Consider the following 27981-nt stretch of genomic DNA (forward strand, 5'->3'; position numbering starts at 1 on the left):
CACGGCACAGAGGATTCCGCGATGGAATGCCAATGAGCAGGGCACCTCACCCCCTGCCCGCCTCGTGGCTATCTGGGATGTTCTCCAAGGTCCAACCCTACTTACTTGGACGGCAGCCGCCACTTTCAATAACTCAGATCACAAAGCCGGCGCCAGCGACGCTAGAAAACCCAGGCGAGCAATGGGTTTTCCAGCCGCTCATCCCGGAGGGTGAGGCTGACGGAAGCGGCTGGGCATGGCTGGGGGCGGGGATGGGGAGGGGCCACAGGAGAGCGGCGCGCGGTGCGTGCGGACTGATAGGCGGGCCGCGGCGTGACGTGCTTGGCGCCCGCGCCGGGCCCCGCCCCGCGCGGCCCAGGTCCCGCCCCCACTCCTTCGCCAGCCGCGGCGGCTTTCGGCGCTGGCGCAGCGATGGCGGAGGCCGTGGAGCGCACTGACGAGCTAGTCCGGGAGTACCTGCTGTTCCGCGGCTTCACGCACACGCTGCGGCAGCTGGACGCCGAGATCAAGGCGGACAAGGAGAAAGGGTTCCGGGTGAGGGACTGGCGGGCGCGGCGCGGGCAGAGGCGGCCCCGAGGGAGACCGGAGCGGCTCCCCCACCCCAGCACTGCCCTCCGGGGCGGGAGTGGCGCTGTCACCGCGCCGGGGGACTGTCGATATCAGCGCGTCTGGCCCTCTCCTGACACACGAGGAACTGAGGTCTTGAGAGAGAACGCGACTTGCCTGAAGTTGCTCAGCGAGTCAGGAGCATCGCTGAGGCTGGAGCCCAGGTGCCCTGACTTCTGGTCCAGGTCGCGGTCTTCCGCTCCAGCCTCCCAGCAGGTGCTGGCCTGTTGGCCAGGATGGAGATAAAGGTTTTAGGAGCTAAGGATGGGTAGATAGTTGAGTTTGGGCAACAGAAACATTCAAAAGTTGGCTTCCGATGTCATTGGGAGCAAAGGGGTCTGCAGTCGAAAATGTCAGCTGGGTTCAAATATCTTTTGGTGTTTGTTAAAAATGGCTTTGCCGGTGACTTATTGGCAATTTGCCCCTGCAGTTGAGGAAAACCTTGCTGTACGTTTTAAAACATTATATTTCCCCTGCTCAGATGTGATTTTTTTGTTGAGAAGTTCTTGGAGTTTGTGTGTGATTTGTGTGTTTGCTGACACTAATCGGTGTTGGCAGGTGAACTGTGAGAGAGGCAGTGAGCTAGTAGCAAAGAACGCTGGGGGAGGTAGGAGACCTGAGGTCTCCTCTTGCCAAAGTTAGTGGTACTTAGTGGCAAAAGCAAATCATTTCAGCTCTCCAAGCCTCAGTGTCCTGCTCTGTAAAATGGGGATGTTCCTGGGGCACCTGGGTGGCTCAGTTGGTTTAGCGTGGGACTCTTGATTTAGGCTCAGGTTTTGATTTCAGGTCGTGGGATGGAGCCCGGGGGCTGGGTGGGCATCCCTGCTGGCTTGTGTGCTCTCTCTAAAAAAAAAAAAAAGAAAAGAAAGGAAAAAAGAAATGGGGATGTTTGATTGGTATTGGCATCTAAAACCTTTTACAGATTGTGTACTCTGGTGTGATTTCTCACAAGGAGGTGACTTCTTTGCCTTTCACTCTGAGCCACCGCAGGGGCTGTGGTAATACTTCCATGACTTGCAGGGGTCAGTCAGTGCTTCTCTCTGGGAGTCTTGGACTCCTGGAATGCCGGAGCTAGGAGGAGGATTATGGAGGTTCTCTCTTTTTTGTGTGTGTTTTTTGAAATCTTAGGCATCCGAGACCACAGAGTCGAAGTGACATTGTCAAGTTGGTTGAGTAAGACAGACACAGATCCAAGACCTAGACCTCCTGCTTCCAGGGCCAGAGGGCTTTTACCCTTGAGCTTTCCATGCTTGCTGGAGGGTCAAACCCCATATCTGACATCAGGAAATAGCTCAAAAGCTATTACGTTACTATGTTTTGAATGTTTTCTAGATTGCTGATTTAGAAAAAATTCTCATACTCGAAGCCCAAGCAAGAGGAAAAAGGTGTATTAACTGTGTGAGGTGATGGGAAAATTCCCTCTTGTCCTTCACCACCACCTCTGTCCCATGTTTCTCCGCCAGGTGGACAAGATTGTGGACCAGCTGCAACAATTAATGCAGGTGTATGACTTGGCTGCCCTTCGGGATTACTGGAGCTACCTGGAACGTAGGCTCTTCAGCCGCTTGGAGGATATATATAGACCCACCATCAACAAGCTGAAAACCAGCCTGTTCCGCTTTTATCTCGTCTACACGATCCAGGTGCTTGTTAGTTCAGGGATTCCTGAACTAGATTTTGATCCCGAAATAGATTTTAACTTCTGGGGAGACCTGTCTGTGTTACTTTGGGAGAGGGTGGAACCGTCACAAGGCAAATTATTTCTTGACTGTTTTCCTGGGTTTTTTTCCTTCTCATGTGTAGATCATCTGACTTGTCTTCCTCATTCCTGTTTCCTCTCGTTTTCAGCACATAAGCCTGGGTGGTGTTTTAAAGAATATAAGTAGGTGGGTTAAAGCTTGGGGAATAAAGATTATAGCCTACCCGGGGGAATAAGTCACTTAGATTATTTGAAAATCAACGAAGAATTAATTTTTTTTAGGGTGGCTTTTATCTTCAGAACTTCAGTTTGAACGAGCTTCTTTAAAATTATAAGGAACTTGAGAAAAGAGTGATGTCATTTATTTTATGGAGTTTGTAGACTATATTTGGCCACTTACCTGGCAGGCTGATACCCAGAGGCTGATGAAGAATCTTACTTCTGGACGTCTGTCTCTTCCCCCTTCTTGCTACCTCCTCCTTGTCTTGGCAGACAAACAGAAATGACAAAGCTCAAGAGTTCTTTGCAAAGCAGGCCACAGAGCTCCAGAACCAGGCTGAGTGGAAGGATTGGTTTGTCCTGCCCTTCCTGCCGTCCCCAGACACCAACCCCACCTTTGCTACGTACTTCTCTCGACAGTGGGCCGATACCTTCATTGTGTCCCTGCACAACTTCCTGAGCGTACTGTTTCAGTGCATGCATATCCTTTCAGCCACCTGGGGCCGGGGGCCTCCTCTGAGGCTTCCAGACAACGTGATCAGTGGCTGCTGCTCTCGATGCAATTGCTTCTGCAAAATGCCCAAAGACGGCTGTCATGTGTTATGTGAGGGGGCTGGACAGATTGTGATTATTTTTGTCAGTAGGCCAGGAAATCGTCAATCTTTGTCCGGACGCTGCTAAACAGCTGATGGGCATGAGCAGGGACTGCAGTGGCAGTGGGGGACAAGTGGCTGGCCCTGGGAGGAGCCCTCAAATCGGGCTGAGCAGCGGTTGCTGCTGCTTAGCAGAACTGGCCAGCCGAGAACACCCTCTCCGTGCGTGCCCTGTGCCCCCAAGGATATTACTTGCCTCTGTTGAGATTAGGTAGCAGGTCAAAATACTTCTTGGGCTAGAACTTCCTTCCTGTGTTTGCATTTGGGTCACACTCTGACAGTGACCTCAGAGTTCCTCAACTTGCCAGAAAACAGAGCAGCGGTAGGAATATATGTATGGGTATTGAAGAGAGAGAGAAAGAATATTGATATTTATAGCCTACCCTGTTTACCATTTTGTCATGGAAAGCCTGCATTTTTGAGGCCCAGGAGATCCCCATTGCTCATGCTCTCTAGGCTAGAATTCTAGAGGAGGAGAAGGGAGTCCGGTTTGAATGGAGCTGCTTGGTGAGTCACTGATAAATCGGGCGTTGTAGAGGCCCGCCCACGGGTGGCCATTTGGGCCTCTGGGAGGGGCACCGTTTGGTGGAGGTAGGAAGGGTGCCCTTTCCTTTTGTATTGTGGGTCTGGGTGTCAGTTCCACTCTTGCCGGGTACAACTGCTCCTTCTGCCCCCTGCTCTTTATCCTGAGGACTTTCAGACTCAACTAGGAGGGGGCTCTGCCCAGTAGCATTTTGCATGACCATGTGGGCCTTCTAGGTCTTTTCAGTGTAGGACAGTGCCCTGCAAACTAGGTCACATACATTTGAGCACAGTTCACGTCCCCAGTACTGAGGCCCTGCCTGCTTTGTGCTCCTCCTGACTGAAGCAGTTGAGGGTTGTTGGGAAGGACTGACCCCCTGATCTAGAATGTGGATATTCATAGGATGGCCTGTTACTGTCCAATCTGCAGAAAGCTCTCTCTTCAGTCTCAACCTTTGCTAGGGAGAGGTTCGGTCTGGGGAGGGGAAGGCCATGTGGCCGAGCCTTCGGCCCAGCTGGTAGACCAGCTGGCCCCTGGGGTGGCTTCTAACTGAGTGTCTGCACTGACCTTGCTACAGCTTAGACAGGCCGTGAAGTCCACTGAATGCTTGCTCTTTCCTGCTGGTATTTGGGAGAACACGCTCAGGGTTGGGTTTATGTCCTCTCTGTGGGCTGACCAGCCAGATTGTTATGAGTGTCTGTATGTCTGAAGAAAGGCCAGAGCCGGCATCAGGGGAGGGACTTTCATACAGCCGTGGACGGCCACGTCTGTACTCTGTTCCCTCTGACTTATGTTCAAGGGTTTTGCTGCTGGGTCAAGAGTTTGGGAAGGACTTTTAATCATTTTCAGTCAGTCTTTTTCTTTAACTTTGTGCACCTGTACCTGTGATTCTGAACTTTGATGCAGAATGCCAGAGGACCAACCAGGTTCAAGAAGAAAATGAAGTTCTTCGCCAGAAGGTCGGTTCTGAAACACACTTGCTTCTTGGGTAGAACTTCTGCTTTTCCTGTGTGAAATGAGGTAGTGGTGGTAGAGGGCTGATTAAAAATAGGAAAGCACTGATCTCAGTTGGAGGTGAGCCACCAGAAAGTCAGTATGGGAGATTTGGGGTCTGGAGCAGTCTCTGAAAACCAGAGGCCAGGTTCATATTTTGAGTCCTGTGTATAGCACGAAAAGCATAGCAATGGTAATGAACTTTCAGAGGAGAAGGACCAATGTGCTTTCATGCCTTTTAACTTTTGTATGTCTCTTTCATACTTCCAGTCCTTTTCCACATACATCCACATCTATGGTGTTTACAGCCCAGATATGAATTAATTGTTCTGCTCAGCTCCATGATCCTCTAGGTGTGTAAAACAAGAGAGCCAGGGGACCCACATTTGCCTTTGCAGTTTGTCTGAGGAGCATTTCTCTGTCCTTGAAGTTAAGGCATCTGTAGGTCTTTTTTTTCTTTTTTTTTTTTCTAGAAAAAGGAAGATTATAAGCTGTTTACATTTTGGGTGCATGTGCCTATGTAATTTTTTTTTCCAGGCATAAAAGTCAAAAATGCTGAACTTTACTGAAAAAAATTTTCCGTGAGAGTTCCAGAACCTGATTTTGTAGCTTTTGTAGATTCCAAAGAGCAAAGGATGGCACGGAGCTCTTTTTCCTGATGAATTCAGGAAGAAGCAAGTCAAATGATACAAAGAAAAAAAGTGGGATTTGTGTGTCTAACGGTTGTTGTTTTCTCACCTCATGGTGGTCACATAACAGGTGCCACTTGCCCTTTTTCCACCCCCCCCCACCCCCCCCCCCCGCTCTGCGGTGAGCAGAGGGTGAGACGGGCGTCCTGGGGCTGACGTCCAGTGTCCTTTTGAGCCAGTGCGGTTGAGTGTTGGATGTGATGTGTCTCATGCGCCTTGGCAGAGGGAAGGCAAGGTGAGTTTACCACCCGACTCGCCCCCACCCCTGCGCAGCTTTTTGCCTTGCAAGCCGAAATCCACCGCCTGAAGAAAGAGGAGCTGCAGCCAGAGGAGGAAGAGGCCTTGGTCCAGCACAAATTGCCTCCTTATGTCTCCAACATGGACCGCCTGGGGGACTCAGAACTGTGAGTGTGTGCCCGCTTCGGGGGTGGGAGGGCCTCCCCCTCTCCCATCTGCCCCTGTGCTCTCACCTCCCCCCGGCCCTCTCACTCCTGGTGACAGGGAATGGCCAGAGAGCCTCCTTGGTCCTCACTGTTCCTGTCTGAGCTTTCTGAGTAAGGTCCCCTGGCCTTTCGGGCCCCCAGCCTCTGAGCCCGCCCCGAGGGAGGTGGACTGCACGTCCAGATGTGCGCAGCAGGGATAAATAAACCCGATGCTGTCGTGCAGCCTGGGGAAGTCTGTGTGTTGAAAGGGGTGCCTCAAGGGTGAAAAGGTTGGCACTCAGGAGGCGGTGGAAGCATGCAACTGTCTGAGGGCTTGAAGAGGTAGGCAGATGGGGAGAGAGGTATTTGAGCAACCTTAAAATATAGCAAGTTAAAGCGGAAGTCCCAGGTGATGCTAATGGTTGTAGCCTTGAAGAACCCAAGGCACACAGTGGTCACCCAGCCATGGACTGGTGAGTCAGGATGCAGACCCAGGCAGGCGTATTCCACACCTGCACGTGGCCAAGGGCTGTCCCAGGAGCAGCTGGTCCGGTTTCTGAGCTAGCAGGGGCCGGTGGAAAGCAAAGGCAAGCCAAAAATGTAACTTAAACATTTTTACTTCAAGTAAAAAGAAACAAGTGAAGGTAATTTTATGATATATTTTATTTAGCCCTGTATATCCAAAGCATTTCAACATGTGATAAATGTAAACAAAGTATTGATGATGAGCTATTTTACACTCTTTTTTCATGCTAAGGCTTGCATTCTGCTGTGTGTTTTGTACCTCCAGCACGCCTCAGTCTGGACCAGACACATTTCAGGTGCTCAGTGGCGCATGTGGCCAGTGGCCATTGGCCTGCACAGCTCTGAGCTTCACCACGGCCCCGCACACTTCACCGCTGTGCCAGATAGGCTGCTGGCTCCCTTGGGTACAAGAAATAGTACCGAGGATAATGCCAACTTAGAGCACAGGCGTGTGCCCCTGGAGCCGTCCACAGCCCAGGAGGCCTGTGCTTCGGGTTTCCCCGGGTCCCCTCCAGCCCTGTGACCTTGTGTGTCTGCTTTCCAGAGCCATGGTGTGCAGCCAGAGGAGCACTTCCCTCTCCCAGTCGCCTCGAGTGGGTTTCCTGTCCTCGTTGCTGCCTCAGAGTAAGAAGAGCCCCTCGAGGTTGTCACCTGCCCAGGGTCCCTCGCAGGCTCCGAGCTCGGCCAAGAAAGAGCCCTTCAGCAGTCAGGTGAGCACACAAGACCTGCCTTTCTAAATCCTTCCTGGAGGCCCTTGACCTCTGACTAGGCTCTCAGACCCACGTCAAGTGCGGTCTTGATTGCCCTGTTGTTAGGACTGATTTCTCTGCTATGCTGGTGAGATTCCTACATTCACATCCCGTCTGCTTTCTTCCTCTCTCCCGCCTCTCCCTCATGCATAAGCGATGGCTCTGCAGGATGAGGGCATAGATAAGACCATAGTGGGGGATCCGAGACAGTAAGGAGGGAATCCACTTCACGCATCCCGCGCCTACCTGCGTCCCCTCTTCTGGTCAGAATTGCAGGTGTCGTGAGCAGAATGAGACAGTAGGCAGGTGCGTGCTGCTAACCAAGGGTTGAGACAGGTCACAGCCCCACGTCTAACCCAGAGGGACCTTCACCCAGCACGCTCCGCTCTCCGGCACCTGCAGTCCCATTCCAACCGTCAGAGGTCTGTGACACCCTGCAGGGGAGTGGGTACATGGCAGTGACGAGGAGTATGCTTGAATCTCTTCTCTTTTCTCATAAATTCCTCTGAACTCCTGAAGCCTTGTGACTGGGATTTGGTGGCTCAAGGGTGAATTCGAGCCATTCTGGAATTTTGAATTTTTGGTGATATAAAGTGGTGTGTAGAGAAAGAGTAAATTAGAGTTACTTCTGAATCAGTGTATTTCTTCTACAAGTTGGTATTCACTGATTCAGCAAAGGACTCTTTGTTATTTTTCACTTTTATAGAAGCTTGCAAGAGAATTCTTTTATGCTAGTTCACACCGCAAACAGCCGTGGGTCCCACTGAGTAGTTTTCCTAGCAGAGATGGTCAGAATTCATTGCTTTCCACAATGCCTTCCAGAGTGAAAGTTTGACAGACCCACAGTTACACTCTGTTGCTTGGGCAGGGACCCTTTCTCTTTTAATGTATTTTTTTTAAGTTACAGGTAAAGTCAGTTGTCATAAAGTCTGCCTTCCTCTCCTACCACCCTTGGCTTGGGAACAGTTGCATGTTGGGGCCGCCCTCTGCGGCAGGGAAACGGGGGTCTACTCCAGGCCGCCATTGGGACGGCAGGGCTTTCAGCACAGCCCTTGGCTTTGGTATTTCTGTTGAAGCACAGATGCTGAGCAGGACACTGGAGAGGAAAGAGTGCGGGCTCGGGAGGCCAGCAGTGTACTTTCAGCCCTGGCTCCTTGTGTCTCATCCTTGCTTAGGTTGCTTGACTCACCCCGATTTGCCTGGGCTGATACTAATACATAATTCTCGAACTGCTACAAGAGCCCGCAGTGTATGCAGGGCCTGGCAGATTGCACACAGTACATCTTAGTAGTGCTAGCTGTATTAGTGAAGGTACTGGCCTACTTGGGCACCCAACTCAGCCCTGAGACCTGAGGTGCCAGCAATGCAAAATGATTGTCACCTGGCATTCATGAGGCCTATGGCAGTCAGAACAATCCTGGTGATTCCTATGGCTATTTTTCTGAATTCCAAACCTGAAAATTCAAATTCCAGTTCTATGGAATGTGGCTGAGTAAGTTTTACTGTTTGCTTTGCAGATCTCTGTCACAGTGTGATATTTTCTAAGTGTAATAGACAATGCGTGGGATGCTAGGTCTCTTGAAAAATGCAGGAAATCATGAAATTCAGTTTCATTAAGTTAAATGAAAGAAAACACAAGGATGGGTTCCTTGCGGTTAAGCCGGTGGCCTTGTTCTTTACGAGATCAGGAAGTAGTTGTCACGTGGTGAGATTGGAATGGGATTGGGAACTTTTTGTGCAGTTCGTGTTCAAGAGATGAGGGTAAGAATTTGTAATTTGCAGCAGGCCACGTGGCTTAGTCAGTTAAGCATCTGACTCCTGATTTCGGCTCAGCTCGTGATCTCCCAGTTCGTGAGTTCAAGCCCCGCATTGGGCTTGTGCTGACAGTGTGGAGCCTGCTTGGGATTCTCTCTCCTTCTCTCTCTACCCGTCCCCTACCCACCCTCTCTCTCTTTCTCTCTCAAAAAAAAAAAAAAAAAAAGAATTTGTAATTTGCAGCAAGCAGTCCTTGCCTCTAAAATATATTCAAATAGAACTTGGGTCACTGTGTGGCATATTAACAGAGCAAAGGTAGCTCTCTTTCCGTTTCATGAATGGAAGTGATAGATATCTCCATCTGAAAAATCCAGTGGTTGTGGGTCACTTGCAGTTTTATTAATTTTTTAACTAGACTCAGCATTCAATTCTGAAAACAACCTGAACTTTGAGGTTCAGAATTTTAGAGTTAGAGGAAGCTTAAAGGTCATCTGGCCCCATTTCCAATTGTATAGAGGATCACATCAGATTGATTGCCTCCTGTGATGTGGAGCTCACTACTTGTCCATGTAGGGATGTTTGCCTGTTAGGAACCTGTTTGTAGAAACCTCTGTATAATTATTACTTGCTAATCTTAGCTTTGCCCTTTGAGCTACGTCGAATAAGGCTTCTTATTAGGACACTTTCTATCTTTCCATGCGAAGCACTCACTATTCATTCTTCTCTCTCCCCTCCACTCTTTTTGCCATATGATGTGATTTCTAGACCCCTCACCATCCTGCACCCCTTCTCTGTGGGACATTCTGGTTTTTTAATTCTTCTGTTACAATTGATATGCTAAATTTGAGTGTACAACTCAAGATTGTGCGCTCTTACCAATAGCAAATGCAGTTAGTTGTGTGATCACTTCCTGTGATTTTAATGATGCATAGCTTTTAATTTAGTAGAAAATGACATTGGCTTTTTTAATAAACCACGTTGCTTTGTTAGCACATTTGAAGCACCTAGTCTTTTTCTCACTGTTGCCACACCAGAGCTCTCTTTCTTTTTCACTGGTGAATAAGCAAACAAAAAAACATAAGCTGTGTTATTAACTTAGCAATAAAAATGATCAGGCCTTCCTGTTTTAAATGTTATTTATATGTAATATTGTAAGTTTCAATCCCATCAGCATTTTGCGCACTTGTGATGGGTCATTGTAACTGAAGTGTTCGTGGCATTTTAGGTGGTAAAGTGTATGGTGATGCGCTCTCTGTGCTTTTATGAATCTGGAGGCAAAATGTAAGAAGCAAGTGGACATAACTCTAAAACCACAGCTCCCAACTCTTCTGGGGTGTCCGTTACAATAGCACCTGAGGGCAGCTCCCCCCTGGCTCATGCTGCCTGCGATTTTGCTCCCTCCTTCCCTCCAGCCATGTGATACCACTTCTTCCTCACCCACTCAGACTGCGGTCGTCACAGAGACAACCTCTCATTGGCTGTAATGTAAAGAAAGCAAACTTCTGTATTTGTAATTCTTATTAGTATCAAATTACTTCCTAGCTACTGAGCCGTCAGTGACAGCTGCCCCTGGGGCTGTGTTCCCGGATTGTATGGGGATGGAGGAAAAGGGGGTCCTCTTCCACGACCCTTGTTCTATAATTTTATGTGTTATGAGGGCCTGTCTTCTGGGTGGCTTTATTTTTACTTCAGGTGAGACCAGATTACTGGAATTTGTGTCCTGCCCCATTTGGATGACCACCTGGTAAACACTATTCAGGCCAGTGAAAATTCTGTCTTTCTCCAGAGAGAAATGCGAAGGCAAAATGATAGAACATAGGTTAAAATATCTCTTCTGGGGGCGCCTGGGTGGCTCAGTCGGTTGAGCGTCCGACTTCGGCTCAGGTCATGATCTCGCGGTCTGTGATTTCGAGCCCCGCGTCGGGCTCTGGGCTGACAGCTCAGAGCCTGGAGCCTGCTTCATATTCTGGGTCTCCCTTTCTCTCTCTCTCTGCCCTCTCCGGCTCATGCTGTCTCTCTCTGTCTCTCAAAAATAAATAAACACTAAAAAAAAAATTTTTTTTAAATATCTCTTCTGAACTGTAGGAGACAGGTAGGTTGTGATAGAATATGACAGAATTTAATCTGGGCCATTTGGACTGTTCTATAACTCTGGCAGTTGCGACTTTGATGAGGTTTGCTCTTACAACTGTGGATTACCAGTATTATCACAGTAAACATTGTTGGAGTTACGTACGTTTGTAGCGAGACACAAGTTTACTTTAACCTACTTATTAAAGTGTTTTGGGGAGAGCTGCATTCATCAGCTTTTAGCACCTTATTTTTTGTTGGTGTTGTTCACCCTTCTTTAGTGAATAACTGAGATCTATTTGAGGGAGAAGCTCTCTTTAAGCAGGATCTGACAGGTCATGTGTAGGTCCATAGCTCTCTTGCTGTAAACTACCCTATCGTGAAGAAGGTAGTTCTTAATTTGTCGTCGTGCTTTTTGTTAACACCTGTTGGAATTTTCATTTTGGAGTATGGTGCAGCCCTTACCTGATGATCTACTGGACAGCTCCCCTGCCATCTTGACTTGGCAAGCACTGCCTTTGCACTTCTTAATGTTGCATTTCCTGTCCTTGCTGGGGAAGCACTACACGTGGCTTTTGTGTCAGCTAAGGGAATTTGAAGTCCATCCCAAGCCTCTCTGTTCTATCAGTATGGGCTAATTGAACGCTCTTAAGACTTAGCGCTGAAAAGGGAAAAGACACCATTTCTCCTATATAGTGGGCAAATAAGGGAAGAAAAAGAGTGCCACGGAGTACCTGCCTGCCCTCTGTAGCATTTCCCCCCCTTCGTCTCCAGGCTGGATTCCCTGTGGTCCGTGTACTTCCAGGGCATGAATGCAATAGTATATGGATTTTTTTCCCTTTTCTTCTGAGATATCCAGTGTAAAGATCTCTTGGTCAGGTTGATTAATCTGTCAAAACTGCATAATAAGTTGTTCCAGGCTTTTTGAGACTTCCTCACTTGCCCGGATCCCATTATTTTGGAAAATAGCTGTCAACCTGGGAAACTGATCTTCCTTCTCCTTCCACTGCTTATGTAGCTAGCTCTAGGGTTGCCAAAGACACCTTTTATTCAGAAAACATGGCCTCGACTGCTGAGTTTTTTGGTCTTTTCTATCAAAATGTTAGAACTTTTAGAGATATATTTTGGAGCTCTCCTTTTCTAAATTTGAGCCCTCTTTTTCTCTTGATAAATGTCTATTTTATCTTTTTAAAAAACTGGCTGTTTATTGATCATTTATATTGTCTTTTTAGTCTCTATTTCATTAATTTTAATTCTGATCTTTATTATTTCCTTTTTCTAACTTTGGGCCTCATTTGTTTTTGTAGTTCCTAAGGAGACTGTTCATTTAAGATCTTTCTTTTTTCTTAATATAGGCATTTATTGCTATGCACTTCCCTCTTAGAACTACTTTGGCTGCATCTCATAGGATTTGGTATGTTGTGTTTCCATTTTCATTTGTCTCAAGATATTTTTTTAATTTCTCTTTCGATTTATTCTTTGATCCATTGATCAGGAACATGTTTAATCATCACATATTTGTGAATTTTTAAATTTGCTTCTTGTAATTGATTTGTGGTTTGATACTGTTGTGATGCTTGATATGATTTCAGTCTTCTTAAATTTGTTAAGACTTGTTTTGTGGCCTAGCATGATCTATCCTGGAAATGTTTCGTGTGCTTAAGAATGATGTGTATTCTGCTTCTGTTGGATGGAATATTCTATGTCTTTTAAGTCCATCTGATATAATGTATAGTTCAAGTGCAATGTTTCCTTATTGATTTTCTCTCTGGATGGTATCTCTATTGTGGAAAGGCAGGTACTGAAGTCCCTAACTATTGTGCATTGCTGCCTGTCTTTTGCTTAAAGTCTATTTTGTCTGATGCAAGCATAGCCACGCCTGTGGAATTTTTCAGTCTGATTTGCCCTGTTGATTGGAGATAGAGGAATCAATGGATTGGTGTAATGAGGCCTGGCACCATTGCGTCACGTCTCAGGGAGTGCGTACTGCCCCCCCGGGACCATGTGAAGTACGCCATGGTTTCAAGACCTCTTTGTTAACAGTTATCTTGACCACCTCTTACTTCTGGGCAGGTAAGAGAAGTCTTCTCCCACTTTCTAAAGCTGCGGAACCTCTTCGTGTTCCATGAACCATGGGTTACTTCTCAGAAATGGATAGAAATGGAGAAGGGCCTTGTCTTTGTTAGCTCTGGAATGAAGATATTTCTTCTTATCTTTTTTACTCACTGTCACTTTTTTTTGTGCTCTTTTCATGCTATTGCTTTCATTAGGTTTCTTAGAGCATGGGGTTTGCCATCAGATTTGGGCGTGAATTCCACCTGTCTAGTTTTCCCTACACGAGCAGTAACTTAAGCCTCAGTTCCTTGTGTTAAAATAATGCCCTCATCTCTATTTTAAGGGGACATTTGTAAAATTCTTAGTTCTTTTTCTTTTTTTTTTTTATGTCTACCTATTTTTGAGAGAGAGACAGAGCACCAGTGGGAGAGGGGCAGAGAGAGAGGGAAACACAGAATCTAATGCGGGCTCTAGGCTCTGAGTTGTGAGTACAGACCCTGACATGGGGCTCAAACCCACAAACTGTGAGATCATGACCTGAGCTGAAGTTGGATGCTTAACTGACTGAGCCACCCAGGTGCCCCAAGTTCTTAGTTCTTATTAGCATGGTGCCTTGCCTATGGTAAACATTCAATGACTAACATGTATTGGTTATTGTTACTGTTGGTTTTCTTCTTAGGTTATTTCTTTTATCTTGACTGAGAACCCTACTTCTTTCAGAATAAGGCAGAATGTGGAGAGTCAAATACTTTTCCCTAGAAGGAAGTTCTGTCTCAAGCAGAAGTTGATACCCCTGACGATCACCTCAGTCAGAAAAACAGAAATAACAAATACCCTGAAGGTCAGCCTCAGTTAGGCTCTACATGAACTAATAGTTCTTTAAAATTTCCTTTTTAACTCTTCTGATGACTCCAGGGTTCCAAGGAGTCTGTGTTAATCATTTTATTTATTTATTTATTTATTTATTTATTATTTTAAAGACATGTTTAAGATTATTTATTTATTTTGAGAGAGAGAGTGCAAGTGGAGGAGGGGCAGAGAGAGAGAATTCCAAGTAGGCTCCATGCTGCCAGTGCAGAGCCTGATGCAGGGCTTGAACTCACGAAACCACGGGATCATGACCTGAACCGAAACCAAGAGTTGGACACTTAACTGACTGAGCCACCCAGGCACTCCTGTGTTAATCATTTTAAGTTGTTTAGCATTAACATAAAAAATAACAAATGGGGTGCCTGGGTGGCTGAGTTGGTTGAGCATCTGATCTCAGCTCAGGTCTTGATCTCAGGGTCATGAGTTCAAGGTCTATGTGGGGCTCCACGCTGGGCATGAAGCCTACTTAAAAAAATAATAAGTAGAAGTAGAAAACAACAAGTGGACTTTGGTTAAGCTTATAGTCTTGACTTAGGTCTTATGTGCAAATGACTTGCAGGTTTCAGGTCTAAAACCTGAGTGGCTGTTTGCATCCAAATCCCTTTGCTAAGAATATAAAATAAGGCAGAGGAAGGAGCAGTTTTGAGCATCACACTTTGTGGGAATAAGGTTGGGAAAAACCCAGCCAGATAATCTGGAAAGATGATGTGGTGACAACTCCTTTTAAAAAGGCTCTAGATTCTGTGTCTCCCTCTCTCTGACCCTCCCCTGTTTATGCTCTGTCTCTCCCTGTCTAAAAAATAAATAAAACATTAAAAAAAAAATTAAAAAGGCTCTAGAGGGACGCCTGAGTGGCTCAGTCAGTTAAGCGTCTGACTTTGGCTCAGGTCATGATCTCACGGTCTGTGAGTTAAAGCCCCGCGTTGGGCTCTGTGCTGACAGCTCAGCCTGGAGCCTGCTTCAGATTCTGTGTCTCCCTCTCTCTCTCTTCCCCTCCCCTGCTCTCTCTCTTTCTCTCTCTCTCAAAAATAAACAAATGTTAATAAATAAATAAATTAATTAATTAATTAAAAATTAAGAGGCTGTAGATTACGAATCTTCTCTCCATGGAAGCAGGGTGAGGATTATTAAATTCATTTGCTATATATAGCCTTGGTCGACTTTATCACTCTTGTCATGAAAAGGGGCCAGAAGATGCCAGTTTCTTTCCTGCCAGTTTCTTTCCTGCCAGTTTCTTATCTTGCTCATAGGTCCTTGAGTTTCCAACAATTTCTGTTAAGAATTTCTGGTTGCCTAGTAATCATTTCCACATACCTCGATAGTTAACATTAGCTGGCTTAGTCATTAGGTTGGCCCAAAACAAGAGCGGGTATCGTGTTCATTTTTGCCTCCAGGGAGGTGATTGTATGTTGCATACATTTTTTTGTATTGTCCAAACATACGGTTACTTGAAGACGTTTACAACATAGGACCTGACTTGCCTCATAATCATCACTTAGGATGCACTGGTCTCCTCCCCCTTCACTAAAGTTAATTGTTCTGATTAGAGGAAGGAAATGTGTGCGTCTGTCTCCAGGTGATGCTTATGGCAGGCTGAGGAGTGCTGGTGACTTACCTCCTAAAACAGGGAGAACAGAAAGGGGGGCGTCCACACTGCTCGTGCTCCACTCTGGACTTAGCCCGTAGGCTGAGATCGGAGCATTCTGGCCGGGAGGACCCTTTCCCGGGAGCTGTGGGCTGAAGGAGCTGCTCCCTGGCTTCTGCCTCCCCCTCCCCCCAGCGGACGTGCCGTGGCCTGGGCGCAGGCAGCAAGTGACTTCTTACAGCCCGCATGTCGCCCTGTAGACCACGAAGGGAAGGGACCCGGCGTGCGGGCCCAAGGATGGGAAGAGCCTCTTCAGCGGGCTGGCCTCTGGGGAGTCCAGCTGGTCCCAGCACCGGCAGCGGCGCCTGCAGGATCACGGCAAAGAAAGGAAGGAGCTTCTGTCTATGACTTTGCAGGTATGGCTCAGTCTTGGCATCACACGAGTGCCTGCAAGGACATCCCCGTGGCTACCGTTGGGGGCCACGGAAGGAGGTGGGGTGGCGCAGAGCCTGCCCGTACCTCTTTTGACTTCTACGTAATACGGCTAGCGTGTCAGAGGCTCTGGGAGGCTTGGCAGGAGAGGTCTGTTTCCCTTGGTTTAGGCCAGAATCACCCAGCCTTGCCCCTTCACAGCCTCCCTTTCTCCCGCATCGCCTGCTGGAGATGCTGCGCTGATACACGGTGGTGCGGCCCCGGGCCGTTGCCACGCTAAACCCCGGGACTCTCCTCACCCTGGAAATGGGTCGGAGTCTACTGTTTGTGGCAGTAAAGCTGCTTCTCCTTCTGTCACCTACTCCAGATTGAAAGGAGAAACCCAAGGGGTTTACTGGCTGAGTCAGCCTGTTGACCATTTATCTCGTGATCGGGACTACTTTTAAAAGCATTGCTGCCGGTTACCAGCCCTGTGCCGGTTCCAATTTGATGGCATAGACCCTTAAGCCTCGGATCTCAGATTGTCCTCTTCCGACACCGTAGGATTAAAGGCACACCTGAGCTCGGCCGCTCCCGGAAGGCACTTGTCTGAGCTCAGAGGTCTCTCTTCCTCTGTTATTTTTGTGCTGTAGACCCGTGGTTTCTGCTACCCTAAGGAGCACTTAGAGGAGCCTTGGGAGCCAAGAGGCTGGTGGAGATTGCCCTGGCTGATGCTGCCTGGCCTGGATTATGTGTGGGTGAAAGGCTAGAAGTCATGGCGGTCAGCATTTAGTGCACCAGGGAGGCAGAGACCAGGGCAGCTGCAGACGCGCCAGGTGGCAGAGGGTCAGGTGCCTTCTGGTGCCCGGCCTTGTTCCGGCCTCTGCTGCTCCTTGAGTCTCTATCTTTATGCCCGGCCAGTCACCTCAGTCTCTTGGTACCTCCTTTTCAGGAGGAGGTGCGGGTAGGTATGGGGGAGATGCTGGTGAGGGGCTAGGCTTGCCTCTGATCTGGTTTCACATCTGAGTCCTGCCCATTGCCAGCTCTTGACCTTGGGTAAGTTATTTAACTTCTGCTTTCAGTCTTTAGTTTCCACAGTTATTAAATGGGGTTAATCATAGGATCTCAGATGGTTTCAGGAAGGATTCAATGAGAATCAAATGTGGTCACACAGTGCTTGGCACCTAGTAGGTTCTCACTAATTTTTATTGTCGGCCAGTCCTGGGTCCTGTCAGCTGTGACAGGCAGAGGGTATCCATGGCCCACTACTCCCTCAGCAGGGTCTCTAGACAGGGGCCATCAGCAGAGCGGGAACCTGCCTCTCCTGGGGCAAGCTGGGTGCTGCTCTTGGTGTTCGGAGCTCTTTCTACAGGTCTACAGACCCTGTACCCACTGAGAGCCCCCCCAGCGTGCCGTAGCCCGGCATCCTAGATGTCCTGCAGTGTGTCCCCGAATGGCTGGGCCCAGTGCAGACCCTTCACAGGTAACTCGTCCCCACTTTGCCTGTCACAGAGTGCAGAGAAGAAGCCTGAAACTAGTGGCCCGGAGGCCGAGTCCTGCCCAGAGCTCCATGTGGAGGCGCTGGAGACATTGACGCGGGCTTCCGCAGCAAGCACCGAGGGAGGAGGGGTCCGTCCTGAGCAGCCGTTCATTGTGCTGGGGCAGGAGGAGTACGGGGAGCACCACTCCTCCATCATGCACTGCAGGTGGGTGGGGGTCTGGGGGCAAGGCCCCGGCAGGAAAGTGCTGACGGGTGGGGGCTGGTCTCCCTGGGAAGCCTGGGTTATGAGGCTGTGTGTGCGAAGGTGTGGCAGACAGGAGGTACACGTGGTGGACTGGTCCCTGAAGGACTGTGGCCGTCCCTCCAGAGTCACAGGAGGGCTGGACAGCTGCCCTTGGCCTGGGCAGCCTCTCTGTCCTCTCTAGCTGTGGGACTCTGGAGTCTCAGAATAGGCTACCTTTTATTGGAACTCCCTAAGACTTCATTTTAATTTGCCTCACGTTTGTACTTTTAGGTAAATATTTATCATGTACAAGTTTTTAGTCACACGTGGTAAAAGCTTGACCTTTATAAGAAGCCCTCACGGAAGGTAGTTTTCAGACAATGAGTGTCCTCCCTGCCCCGGGAGCCGATGGCTCTGGAGTGTGATGCAGGAGGCACCCCAGTGCTCGGGGCCGGGGCCGTGCCTACCTTCCCTGCTGTTCTGTCCCCGTTGTGGACCACAGGGCTCAGCACATACTAGGTCCTTTGTAAGCAGTTCCTGGGCGACCAAACACATGGATACTTCTAGAAGTAGTCCACACCCATCCTTGGCGTGTAGGCAGTTTGAGAAACAGTTGAGAAGTCAGCAAAGCAATCTGGGCACTAGTTGAAGAGGACGGTGCGCTGAGGCAAGGATGGTAACAGCTTCCTTCTCTCTCCCGTCTTAGAGTGGACTGCTCGGGGAGGAGGGTCGCCAGCTTAGATGTGGACGGGGTCATCAAAGTATGGTCCTTCAATCCCATCATGCAGACCAAAGCGTCCTCCATTTCCAAGTCACCGCTGCTCTCTCTGGAGTGGGCCACGAAGCGGGACAGGCTGGTGAGTGACGAGCGATGCGTGCCTCATTGCAGTCTAAGTGAGGAGTTTCCAGCTTCTGGCACCAGTGGCTGAGCCGAGGCAGCTAGGCCAGACCCCTCCCTTCTCTCTTCCTGGGAGTCGGGGGGGCACACATCCAGACTGTCCGATCAGGGCTCCTGCTTGGGGGCGGCAGGGAAGCTATTGGATTAGCAAGAATTGAAATCAGATGGTCGTGGGACCTGCAGGACGCTCCTGCCAGTTGGTGAGTGTCTCTCCTGCCCCCTGCTCTCCCCCATCAGCTCCTGTCGTCTGTCCCCTCTGACAGCCCAGCACAGATGTTCCCAGCTGCCCCTCCTCCTGCAAGACCCCTCCCCGGGCCAGGCCCTCTGGGAAATGGCTGAAGCTGGTGGGGATGGTGTCCTATTTGGGGTCCCCACACGTCTACCACAGTGCTGTTAGCACAGCGCTCTTTTTCTTTCTGGACGTTTTTTATACTTGAGAGAGGATTTGCAGTTGAAGAGGTCAAGTTGATTTAAGTGTTTTCTTTCCTTGTATTCTGTTTTGAGGAGATGATGCAAGGCAGCCCAAGGGACAAACCTCATTGTTTTTCTAAATAATTTTTGACAACCTGCAGGGATTATCCTTATGCTACTAGGATCTCAGGACTTAGCCTATACAAGTGTTATCTGCCAGTATGAATTTGAAGTTAGAATATAGGTAATATTCCTGGGGGACACCCTCAGACCTGCCTCTGGTTCTTCTTCTGGCATTACCCATTATTATCTTTTAAGCTTTTTACCCAATCAGTCACAAATGCCTGAAGGCAAGGATAGCCTCTTGTATTTTTCCTGGAGACCTTTACAGGCCCAGAGCCAGAGCTGTCCCCAGAACATGCAAACGGGGCCTCACCCAGGCCCGGCAGGCTGCCAGTGGTGGCGGGTAGATGAGGGAGAAGGAAGGACGGGAACAACTGACATTTAAAACTGACAGGGAGCGAAGATCAGAGCATCTCATTTAATCAGCCGGCACCTTTCCAGGTGTATCTGAGGTGATCTCTCTCTCTCTCCCAGTTCATAGATGCCTTCTGTAGTTTTGTTTCTGTTCAAGGTCACCTCTAAGGTCTCCACGTAATTTTTTTTTAAGTTTTCAAATCTTTATTTTTGAGAGAGAAACAGAGAGAGACAGAGAGAGAGAGACAGAGCATGAGCAGGGGAGGGGCAGAGAGAGGAAGACACAGAATCCAAAGCAGGCTCCAGGCTCTGAGCTGTCAACACAGGCCGGACGCGGGGCTCAGACTCATGGACTGCGAGATTGTGACCTGAGCTAAAGTCAGATGCTTAACCAACTGAGCCACCCAGACGCCCCGGTCTTCATGTAGTTTTTAAATGAGGTCCGTTGTAGCCAGATATCACCTGGTTGCGTGGAGGTGTGTTTAAGTGGGCCTCGCCCCTACTGCCTGCCCAGACCTACCCCTCACAGGAGTGGGCCCAGCCCCGCAGTGCTCCTCCCTGACACATGCCCCCCCCCCGCCCCCCTCCCCTCCGTGCTGTCCTTCGTGCCTCCCACCCCTTCTCAATTCTAGCTCCTGCTGGGCAGTGGTGTGGGGACAGTGCGTCTTTATGACACAGAAGCCAAGAAGAATCTCTGTGAGATCAGCATCAACGACGACATGCCCAGGTGAGTGGGAGGCCACTGCCCACCCCTGCCGTGCTCTGTGGGGGGGCCTGCTTCTGCACCGGGCCTTTTGGCCTGTCTCTGTGGCAGGACCAGCCTCCAGGGGCCGGCGGAGTGCTGACCCAGCCCCGCGTGTGTTGCAGAATCCTGTCTCTCGCGTGCAGCCCCAACGGGGCCTCTTTCGTCTGTTCGGCCGCGGCTCCGAGCCTCGCTTCCCAGGTGGACTTCTCGGCTCCAGATACCGGCAGCAAGGGTACTGACCAGGTTCCCGGCAAGCTGCTGCTGTGGGACACGAAAACCATGAAGCAGCAGGTGCAGGCCCTGCCCCTGTGGGTCTCCCCGTGGGTCTGTGTGGGGTCACACTCCGGGCTCGCTCTCCCGTCTTTCCGATGAGCCGCCTCCTCTCTTTGCTCTGGTCTCCTCTGATTTTGATTTGTGAGGCGGGTTCGGAGTGGAAGTGTTGAAAAGCAGTAACACTCGGGTTGGGCAGCTTGCTAGCGACTTAAGTCATTGAGAATTGTGCCCCGGCTGAGAAGTCATACGCAGCCTATCAGAGGGCCCTTGCGGCTTATAAAATTTGTTTACTTTTGTTTATATTGCAAAGCTTTAAAAATTTTTTGAGCAGTTGTGGTTCACAACAAAATTGGGAGGAAGGTACAGAGGTCTCCTACATGCCCCCTGCCCCCTACTGCGTCCCCCACCAGACACACCCCTACTGCGTCCCCCACCAGAGCATCTGCAGTGACAGCCCAATCCCCTAAAGTTCAGAGTTGATCTCGGGCCTCAGTCTTGGTGTTGTACGTTCTCAGGGATTGGACAAATGTATGAGGACAGGTACCTACCGCTGTAGTATCACACAGGCCGTTTTCACTGCCTAAAAACCCTCTGTGCACCTCCCGTTTGTCCTACCACGTCCCCCCAAACCCTGGCAGCCGCTGACCTTTGTACTGTCCCCGTAGCTTTGCGTTTTCCATAATGCCATGTAGCTGGGATCTTACGGCATTTTCGCATTACCTTCTCTCACTTATTATTAGGCATTCAAGTGGCTTAGTTTTTAGGAGACAGATGTGGACTCTCTTTCTGATTCCATTAGCTTAGTATTTCATAAAAATGACAGCAGCAGCTGAAAGAGGTGAGGACACATGCGTGTTCTTGAGAAGTGACAGCCACGTGAAAGCTGACTTGTGGGCCACGTGGCCCACCTTCCTCAGGAGCCGAGGACGGTTCCCACCTAAAGTGGCAGATTCCCGCAGCTGTGACCCTCAGCCCCTAGAGAGAGAAAGGATGTGTAAACTCACACGTTTAAAAGGCGGTGACGTTGCTCATTAAAATTAGTTTTGGGACACAAACATGGCATGGCCCTTGCCTCGAACAAATGGTTTTCTGATGTCACTGGACACTGGGAAGGGTCCCTGTTCTGTAGACGGGCCGTGTTCCGAGGGTCCAGTTCGCACCTCCCTGCGTCTGCCTGTAGAAATGGTATATGTTCCCAGCAAGGGGTCTCCCTGGAGCTCAGGTTTCAGGGCCACGCCTGAATTCTTGACCACCGTGTCCTGCCATGTCTGTTCTCCTCTCTAGCTTTCCTCGTCTTGACAGATGTGCTCCACTTAGAAACGGGGTGCCTCTCTGGAGCCGTCCTTCTCCCTCACTCCACGAGCAGACGGCCCCACCTGCAGAGTGTTTCTGCCCTCTTCTCTGCACTTCCAGGGACGCACCCTAGACTCGCGCCCCCGGCCCTCCCACCGGAGGGAATGGCAGACGCTGTGGCATGTCACACCGCTCCATTCTTCCAGATTTCCCACCCACCCTGGCCCAGGGCCTTGCACGGTCTGCCGTCCCCGCCCTTCGGCCTCGCGGAGTGTCCTGCGGCCGCAGGCCCTACCCACGTGCTCTCCCCTCTCTAGAGAGTTCTTATCCCACTCAGTCTGGCAGACATCTGTCCTCCAGTGTCTCTTAGATGCTTTCCCTTCTCCAGTTTAATTAGATCCTTCTTAATCTCGTTCTTTTCCTCAAAAGCACTTCCCGTAATTTTATGTTCACTTGTTATCTTCAGAGTTTTAATGAAATACTGAGTACGTACAAAAGAATGTTGCAATCGAAGGTATATAGGGTAATGAGAAGAGAAGCTGTAACGTGAACCCGTACATATTGTCACAGTGTGAAAGTGGAACCTTCAACACTTTTTATGCTGTTGTGTGCCCTTTGCATTCTTGGCCCCCTTGCCCTTGCAGACAACCTATTTTGAATTTCGGGTTGTTACTGTTTTACAATTTCCAATTTAGTTGTTTTTTGTTTTGGTTTTTGTTTGTAACTAGCTCCAGTTCTCCCTGGACCCTGAGCCCATTGCCATCAACTGCACGGCCTTCAACCACAATGGGAACCTGCTGGTCACAGGGGCGGCTGATGGTGTCATCCGCCTGTTTGGTAAGTGGGTATGCTCACGGCAGTCTGGTCCCCTCCTCCGGTGTCTCAGAGAAGAGAGTTGGGTTTTTGCCGGCTGGACTAGAGGCTACTGCAGAAGCCCAATTCAAGATGCTTGAAATAGAGCTTAACTTTGGTCCGAGTCTGCTCTTTTCAAAACCTCTGGAACCAGTCACCTTGCACGCAGTCAGTGTCGGCGGGCCCCAGGAGTGCTGGGGCTCAGCAGTCCTTGAGTCCGGACTGTTTGATCCGAGTCCTATGGCCTGAGTGAGATCCAGGAGGACACGTGAGAGTAATGCCGTGCTGTCCGCTTGGCGTGGCTCGTGCGTTCTCCTGGTAAAGGTGTGTCACCGTTGGAGGATCCCCGAGGCAGACCTGCCTCTGGAGACTCCGGGTCAGAGAGTCTGGGAGGGACCTAGGGACTGTGTCCAGCAGATCCCCCAGGCGCCCTGGTGGGAAGTTACCTAGGAAGCGGTGGGAGGCCTCCTAGGAAGGATTTGTGTGTCCCCCTCAACTTCTGGGCTCCCCAGAGGAGCTCAGGCTCTGCCAAGAGATTCCTGAACCTCATTTTTGACCCAGTGTTAAAAGCTTCTATTTTACATTTGTTAAACAGACGATTAATACATTGGCGGAGAGAACTAGCAAACTGAAAGGCCTTTTTGGCAGGGCTCAGCTCTGAGATACCTGTAGTTTCCAGGAGGCCCTCTGCCTCCAGAACAGCTTCTGCCCTTCTGTCAGGGGCGGATGCCTCCCCGGGGCCCGGGCGGGCGTCTTAGCGGCACCTCATTATCTCAGATATGCAGCAGCACGAGTGCGCCATGAGCTGGAAGGCCCACTGCGGGGAGGTCTATTCTGTGGAGTTCAGTTACGACGAGAACACCGTGTACAGTATCGGCGAGGACGGGAAGGTAGGTGGGAGTGGATTTGGACCGGGAACTTCCCTTCCGCTGGGTTAGCCATCTGAGATTCCAGAGAGCACCAGAGAAGCGTGGGGGGTGAGATGAATCCTGACCGTGCCCTTTACTGGCACTGTGACCTTGGGCCCCTGTCTGCCTCACTGTGTCCTGTGTGTAATAGGGGTATAGTAGTAACCAGTCTCCTAGGACCATTGTGAGGTTTGCACAAGTTTAGTGGGAGCTGGCGGTTATGAAAGGGAAGAACCCAGCCTCCCTCCTTGTAGCAGAAGTGACTCTTCCCACTATAGGTGCATTAGCGGCGTCCAGATTAGGGCCGGGCTGTGCTGCATTGACCTTGGCGGTTGGGTGGTCACAGCATCACGTGTAGAGTTTGCTTCCTAGAGTCAGTGTGGATAGGCCTGAGTGGAGTCAAGAAAGGTAAAATAAGCCGGGGATAAAAGCAAAGAGAAGTGCCCCCTTGTCTATTCTTTCTGGAAAGACACATTAGGACCTGTCGAAAGGGAGCTGGGGGTGGGAGGCAGGAAGGCAGAAGTGGGAGAAAGTCTTGGTTTTCATGTGCACCCTCCGGTACGTTTGGATTTTATACGATGTACCTGTAGTATTCATTGAAAACTGTAATTACAAAATAAGCCCTTCATTTGAAAACTGTGGGAAGGGAGTTTTAAATTAAAGCTTGACTTCCTATTTATGTGAGTAGGACTCTCAGGTAAGAGGTGGTCAGACGGGCCTGTCCGTGATGTAGGCTAAAGGATTATATACACTATAGTGCGTGAAGCTAGTTGATGATGATACTGCACGTGTTCAGTTGATAACAATGCGGGGACATCGGGAAGATATTTGGGATGTGTCCTCTCTTCGCTTCTAAGTCAGAAAGATCTGGTTGTGTTCTAACCCTAGAAACAACAACAATAATCAGCGGTAATAGTCATGATCGCTTGGAGCATTCGCCTGCTTCAGAGACAGGAACCCAAACAACGGCAGCTGCCTGGCCTTTTCCTCTCCTGGAGTCAGGCCAGAGAGAAAGCCCAGGCTCTCATGTGAAGTTACAGACTCTTTCTAGATGTTCTTCTCTGAAAGAATGTTTAAGTTGTGTTGGGCAGGGATGCACTGAGGGGTCATCCCGCCACCTTTCCTGGTGGGCTGTAGACCCACGGCCTCTGCTCTGGGATCCACCTTTGCTCCTCCTCCTGGGCTCGGTGCCGGGGAGCCACGGCCAGCTCCTGCTGGAAGAGCATTCAGGTTGTGCTTTGTGGTTGCAGTTCATCCAGTGGAACATCCACAAGAGTGGCCTGAAGGTGTCTGAGTACACCCTCCCCGCCGACGCCACGGGCCCCTTTGTGCTGTCAGGTTACAGCGGCTACAAGCAGGTTCAAGTTCCCCGGGGCCGACTCTTCGCTTTTGACTCGGAGGGAAATTACATGCTGACGTGTTCTGCCACGGGTGGAGTCATCTACAAGGTACCGGGGGTGGGGGTGCTGTCACGGTGGGCAGGGAGGTCCCCCCTGGAGGTCTGGGCCAGGCTGAGCATGGGCCTCCATCCCTCTCCCTGCCCTGTGTGGCCCCAGAGAAGCCTCTGACCCCGGATGGATAGCTCCTGGGGTCTCCTTGCTGCAGGCCGGGCAAGGGGGCTGATTCTCAGCTCAGGAGTGGGGACAGAGTATGGCACGCCTGTCCTTTTCTCTGCTTGTCCATTTGCAGATTCTGGACCTTTTCTGCTTTTGTTCCTTGGGAATAATACCTATTATAGAAAACATGAAGAAATGGGGAGAAGGGTTGGATAGAGTGTTGGGTTGGGGAACATGCCTCACACAAGCAAGAGCTTTCTGTGGTCTGCTTTAGTTACTCTAATGTGGTATAGATTTATTAGTTTATTGGGGATCCCATGGATCATGGATATTCTAGTCCCATGGCCAAAGCAGAAATCTGGGGGTGTGATTGATCACAGCATGATGTAAGTTGTCCGCTTTGGTTTTGTCCCTCAGTTTATACGCTTGTTTTAATTCTTGTGTCCGAGTTTCTCTGGTTCATGTACTTTGTAAAATATAATTGTATGAATTTATAAACGTCTTGTATTTTACTAATATTATCAAACAGACTAGTGATGAGGATTTGAGTTGTAGCCTAAGCATATGTTTATGGTAACCACACAAACCAATTCTTAGCCTCACTGTTAACTCTTTGCCTAACGGTGGTATTTAGGCTGTAGGGATAGAGTCACAGGTGGAATGTCCTCTGCTTGGGGGCTCTCCATGCCCTCATTGCCATGGCTCATCAGTCAGTGGACCGCACGTGGTGTGGACAGAAACTGTGCGCAGTTTTTGGTCTAGGCGCTGTGGAGTGCACGTGGGGGAGAGAGTGCGATCCTATTCTTCTGGGATTCACACTCGAGACACCACCACCAGGGACAGGGCAGTGTTGGGGTTCTGAGGGGAGGGAGCTGGGCAGGGGCCGAGTCCTCAGGGAAGATTCCCTGGCAGGTTGTGGGGGGTGGGCTGTGGATTTGAGGCCAGAGGAGAGACAGGGAGGAAGGCAGGCCTTGGGGCCCCACAGAGATAAAGGCACATGAGAGCACTTGAATGGGATGGGGTGTAAGGAGGACTCTGGAGATGTAGTGTCAGGAGCCTTCTAGACTGTTGGCTTGGAGCGTGGCCCTGGGACATCTGGGTTTACCATCAGTGAGGCTCCTCTTTTCCACACATGATGTGTCTAGTGGCTCTTGGCCTTCTTAAAATTAGCTCTGCAGTTTCTTGTAATTGCTGTTGGGAGATGCTGTAAAAATAAGAGCTTTCTGTTTGCAAGCCTAATTGTAGTTTATTTTATTTAAAAATTGAGTTTCAGTTAGGTTATACTTCACTCTCTGTATGATTTTATGTGTGTTGCATGTGTTTGTGTATTTGTAACGATGAGCCTTTGTCACTTGTTATTTGTCCTGATCAGCCTTTGTCATTTGTCCCAATCAGCCTTTGTCATTTGTCCCAAATGCCTCCTCCTCTCCTGTCCTCCTGCAGCTGGGTGGGGATGAGATCGTTCTGGGTTTCTGCCTGAGCCTGGGTGGCCACCAAGCCTCTGTGGTCACTATGGCCTGATGATTTGCAGTCAGACGTGCTCTGTAACCAATTAATGGGTCCGAAGATTTCCCTCTGTACAATTTTTGAAATGCCAGTTATGGGGTCTAACTTACCTAAGGAATATAATGAACTTTGGATCCTGTTTTTATGATCTTTAAACAACTTATGATTTAAATTTATTTTTTTATTTGATATTGATTTATTTTTTAAACAAGTTATGACTTTTAAAGATGTTTTCTCCACAAAGGCCAGAGACTTCTGCGTCCTACTCCTGGGTGTTATCCATAGCCGGATTAATCATTATTCATCGTGTTCCTGGCTTCCCCTTCCTCCTTACCTGCTGACTCTTCATAGCTGTGGGCTTGGTGGGAGAGGGGGAGCCTGTGCATGTGTCCTCAGGGGCCTGCCTGTGCCAGCACTGTGCTGGGCGCCGCAGCTCGCATTCCTGCGGGAAGCAAATGGGCAGCCGAGCAGCAGATCCATGATCTAATGCTGGGGAGCGGTAAACCATGTAGGAAAAGAACTGGGTGGGGGGTGCCGGTTAAAGGTGGCAGAGAAAATTCTCTGGTCCTTGAGAACGTATGATCTTGTTTTCCAACTGAGACGAAGGAGTAACTATAGTTGAGGTAGGGAAGGCGCTTCCTGGCCCAAGAAATTAAACTGAGATCTTCTGGAAAGGTGGGCATGTGTGCCCGGGCACGTCCTCAGATTGGGGTAGCAGCCACCAGGCTCGAGGCAGTTTGGTGAATAAAGTAGTTGTGTTTGTGAACAGTGCCTGCTGACGCCTCCTCTCTTGTCTTGCAGCTGGGTGGGGATGAGAAGGTTCTGGAGAGCTGCTTGAGCCTGGGCGGCCACCGAGCCCCCGTGGTCACTGTGGACTGGAGCACCGCCATGGACTGTGGGACATGCCTCACTGCCTCCATGGATGGCAAGATCAAGCTGACCACCCTCCTGGCGCATAAACTCTGATGGGGCCCAATCCGAGGGATGCCCACGGAAGCAGTATTATTCTGGGGGGTGTGGGGAGATGGGACGGGAAGACAGGGCAGTCTGCTTCCACTCCTTGCCAGTGCGGGGAGTCTTCAGGGAGAGACTGGACGGGAGCCGCACAGAGCCGTGGCACGAGTGCCCCGGAGACCCACAGGCTGGGCTGTGCCGCAGGCCTGCTCCGGGGGCAGGAGGCTCCAGGGGCAGGAGACGCATCGTGATGGCTGCTCTGTTGGCCCAGGAGAGATTGACAGTATTTTGTATATATTTGCTCGTTTTTCATCATTTTTTTTAAAAAAAGAATGCTCTCGCGGTCACCTGGTATCTCTTTCTGGAATGTGTGTGTGCAGCAGAGCGTGTCCCTTCACCCCTTGTCCTTGAAGAGGCACATGTTCCCGCTGGGAGCCGGTCAGCTGCAAGCCTCCCCTGTGCGCCCACTGCTGCAGGGCTGAGCCTTGGGGGAGGTTTGCTCCGCCTTCAGGGTAGGACGGCCTCTCCCGCACCACGCTGGCCAGCTGTGGCATGTGCTG

At 49.9% G+C, this 27981-nt stretch overlaps 1 protein-coding gene across 1 annotated transcript; it reads left to right on the forward strand.

The window, feature by feature from the left end:
- The first annotated feature begins 353 nt into the window (after positions 1 to 353).
- On the forward strand, positions 354 to 27768 carry WDR91 (WD repeat domain 91). The gene is made up of 15 exons (XM_027075521.2): positions 354 to 534; positions 2070 to 2249; positions 2798 to 3005; positions 4577 to 4659; positions 5656 to 5786; positions 6874 to 7039; positions 15674 to 15829; positions 17337 to 17530; positions 18255 to 18405; positions 19967 to 20061; positions 20202 to 20370; positions 22374 to 22482; positions 23275 to 23387; positions 24656 to 24853; positions 27269 to 27768. Exons 1-15 carry the CDS (start codon positions 412 to 414, stop codon positions 27431 to 27433), a joined length of 2241 nt encoding a protein of 746 aa, XP_026931322.2. The 5' UTR covers positions 354 to 411; the 3' UTR covers positions 27434 to 27768.
- The last annotated feature ends 213 nt before the right edge of the window (positions 27769 to 27981 follow it).

The sequence above is a fragment of the Acinonyx jubatus genome, chromosome A2 (genome assembly GCF_027475565.1).
Source record: "Acinonyx jubatus isolate Ajub_Pintada_27869175 chromosome A2, VMU_Ajub_asm_v1.0, whole genome shotgun sequence".
NCBI lineage: Eukaryota > Metazoa > Chordata > Mammalia > Carnivora > Felidae > Acinonyx > Acinonyx jubatus.

Bases quoted from the DNA above. Each gene is read 5' to 3' on its own strand.
- WDR91 (XM_027075521.2), top strand. From the start codon at position 412: ATGGCGGAGGCCGTGGAGCGCACTGACGAGCTAGTCCGGGAGTACCTG. The intron at 23,388-24,655 runs GTAGGTGGGAGT...TTGTGGTTGCAG, and splicing joins GTATCGGCGAGGACGGGAAG to TTCATCCAGTGGAACATCCA. The intron at 24,854-27,268 runs GTACCGGGGGTG...CTTGTCTTGCAG, and splicing joins CGGGTGGAGTCATCTACAAG to CTGGGTGGGGATGAGAAGGT.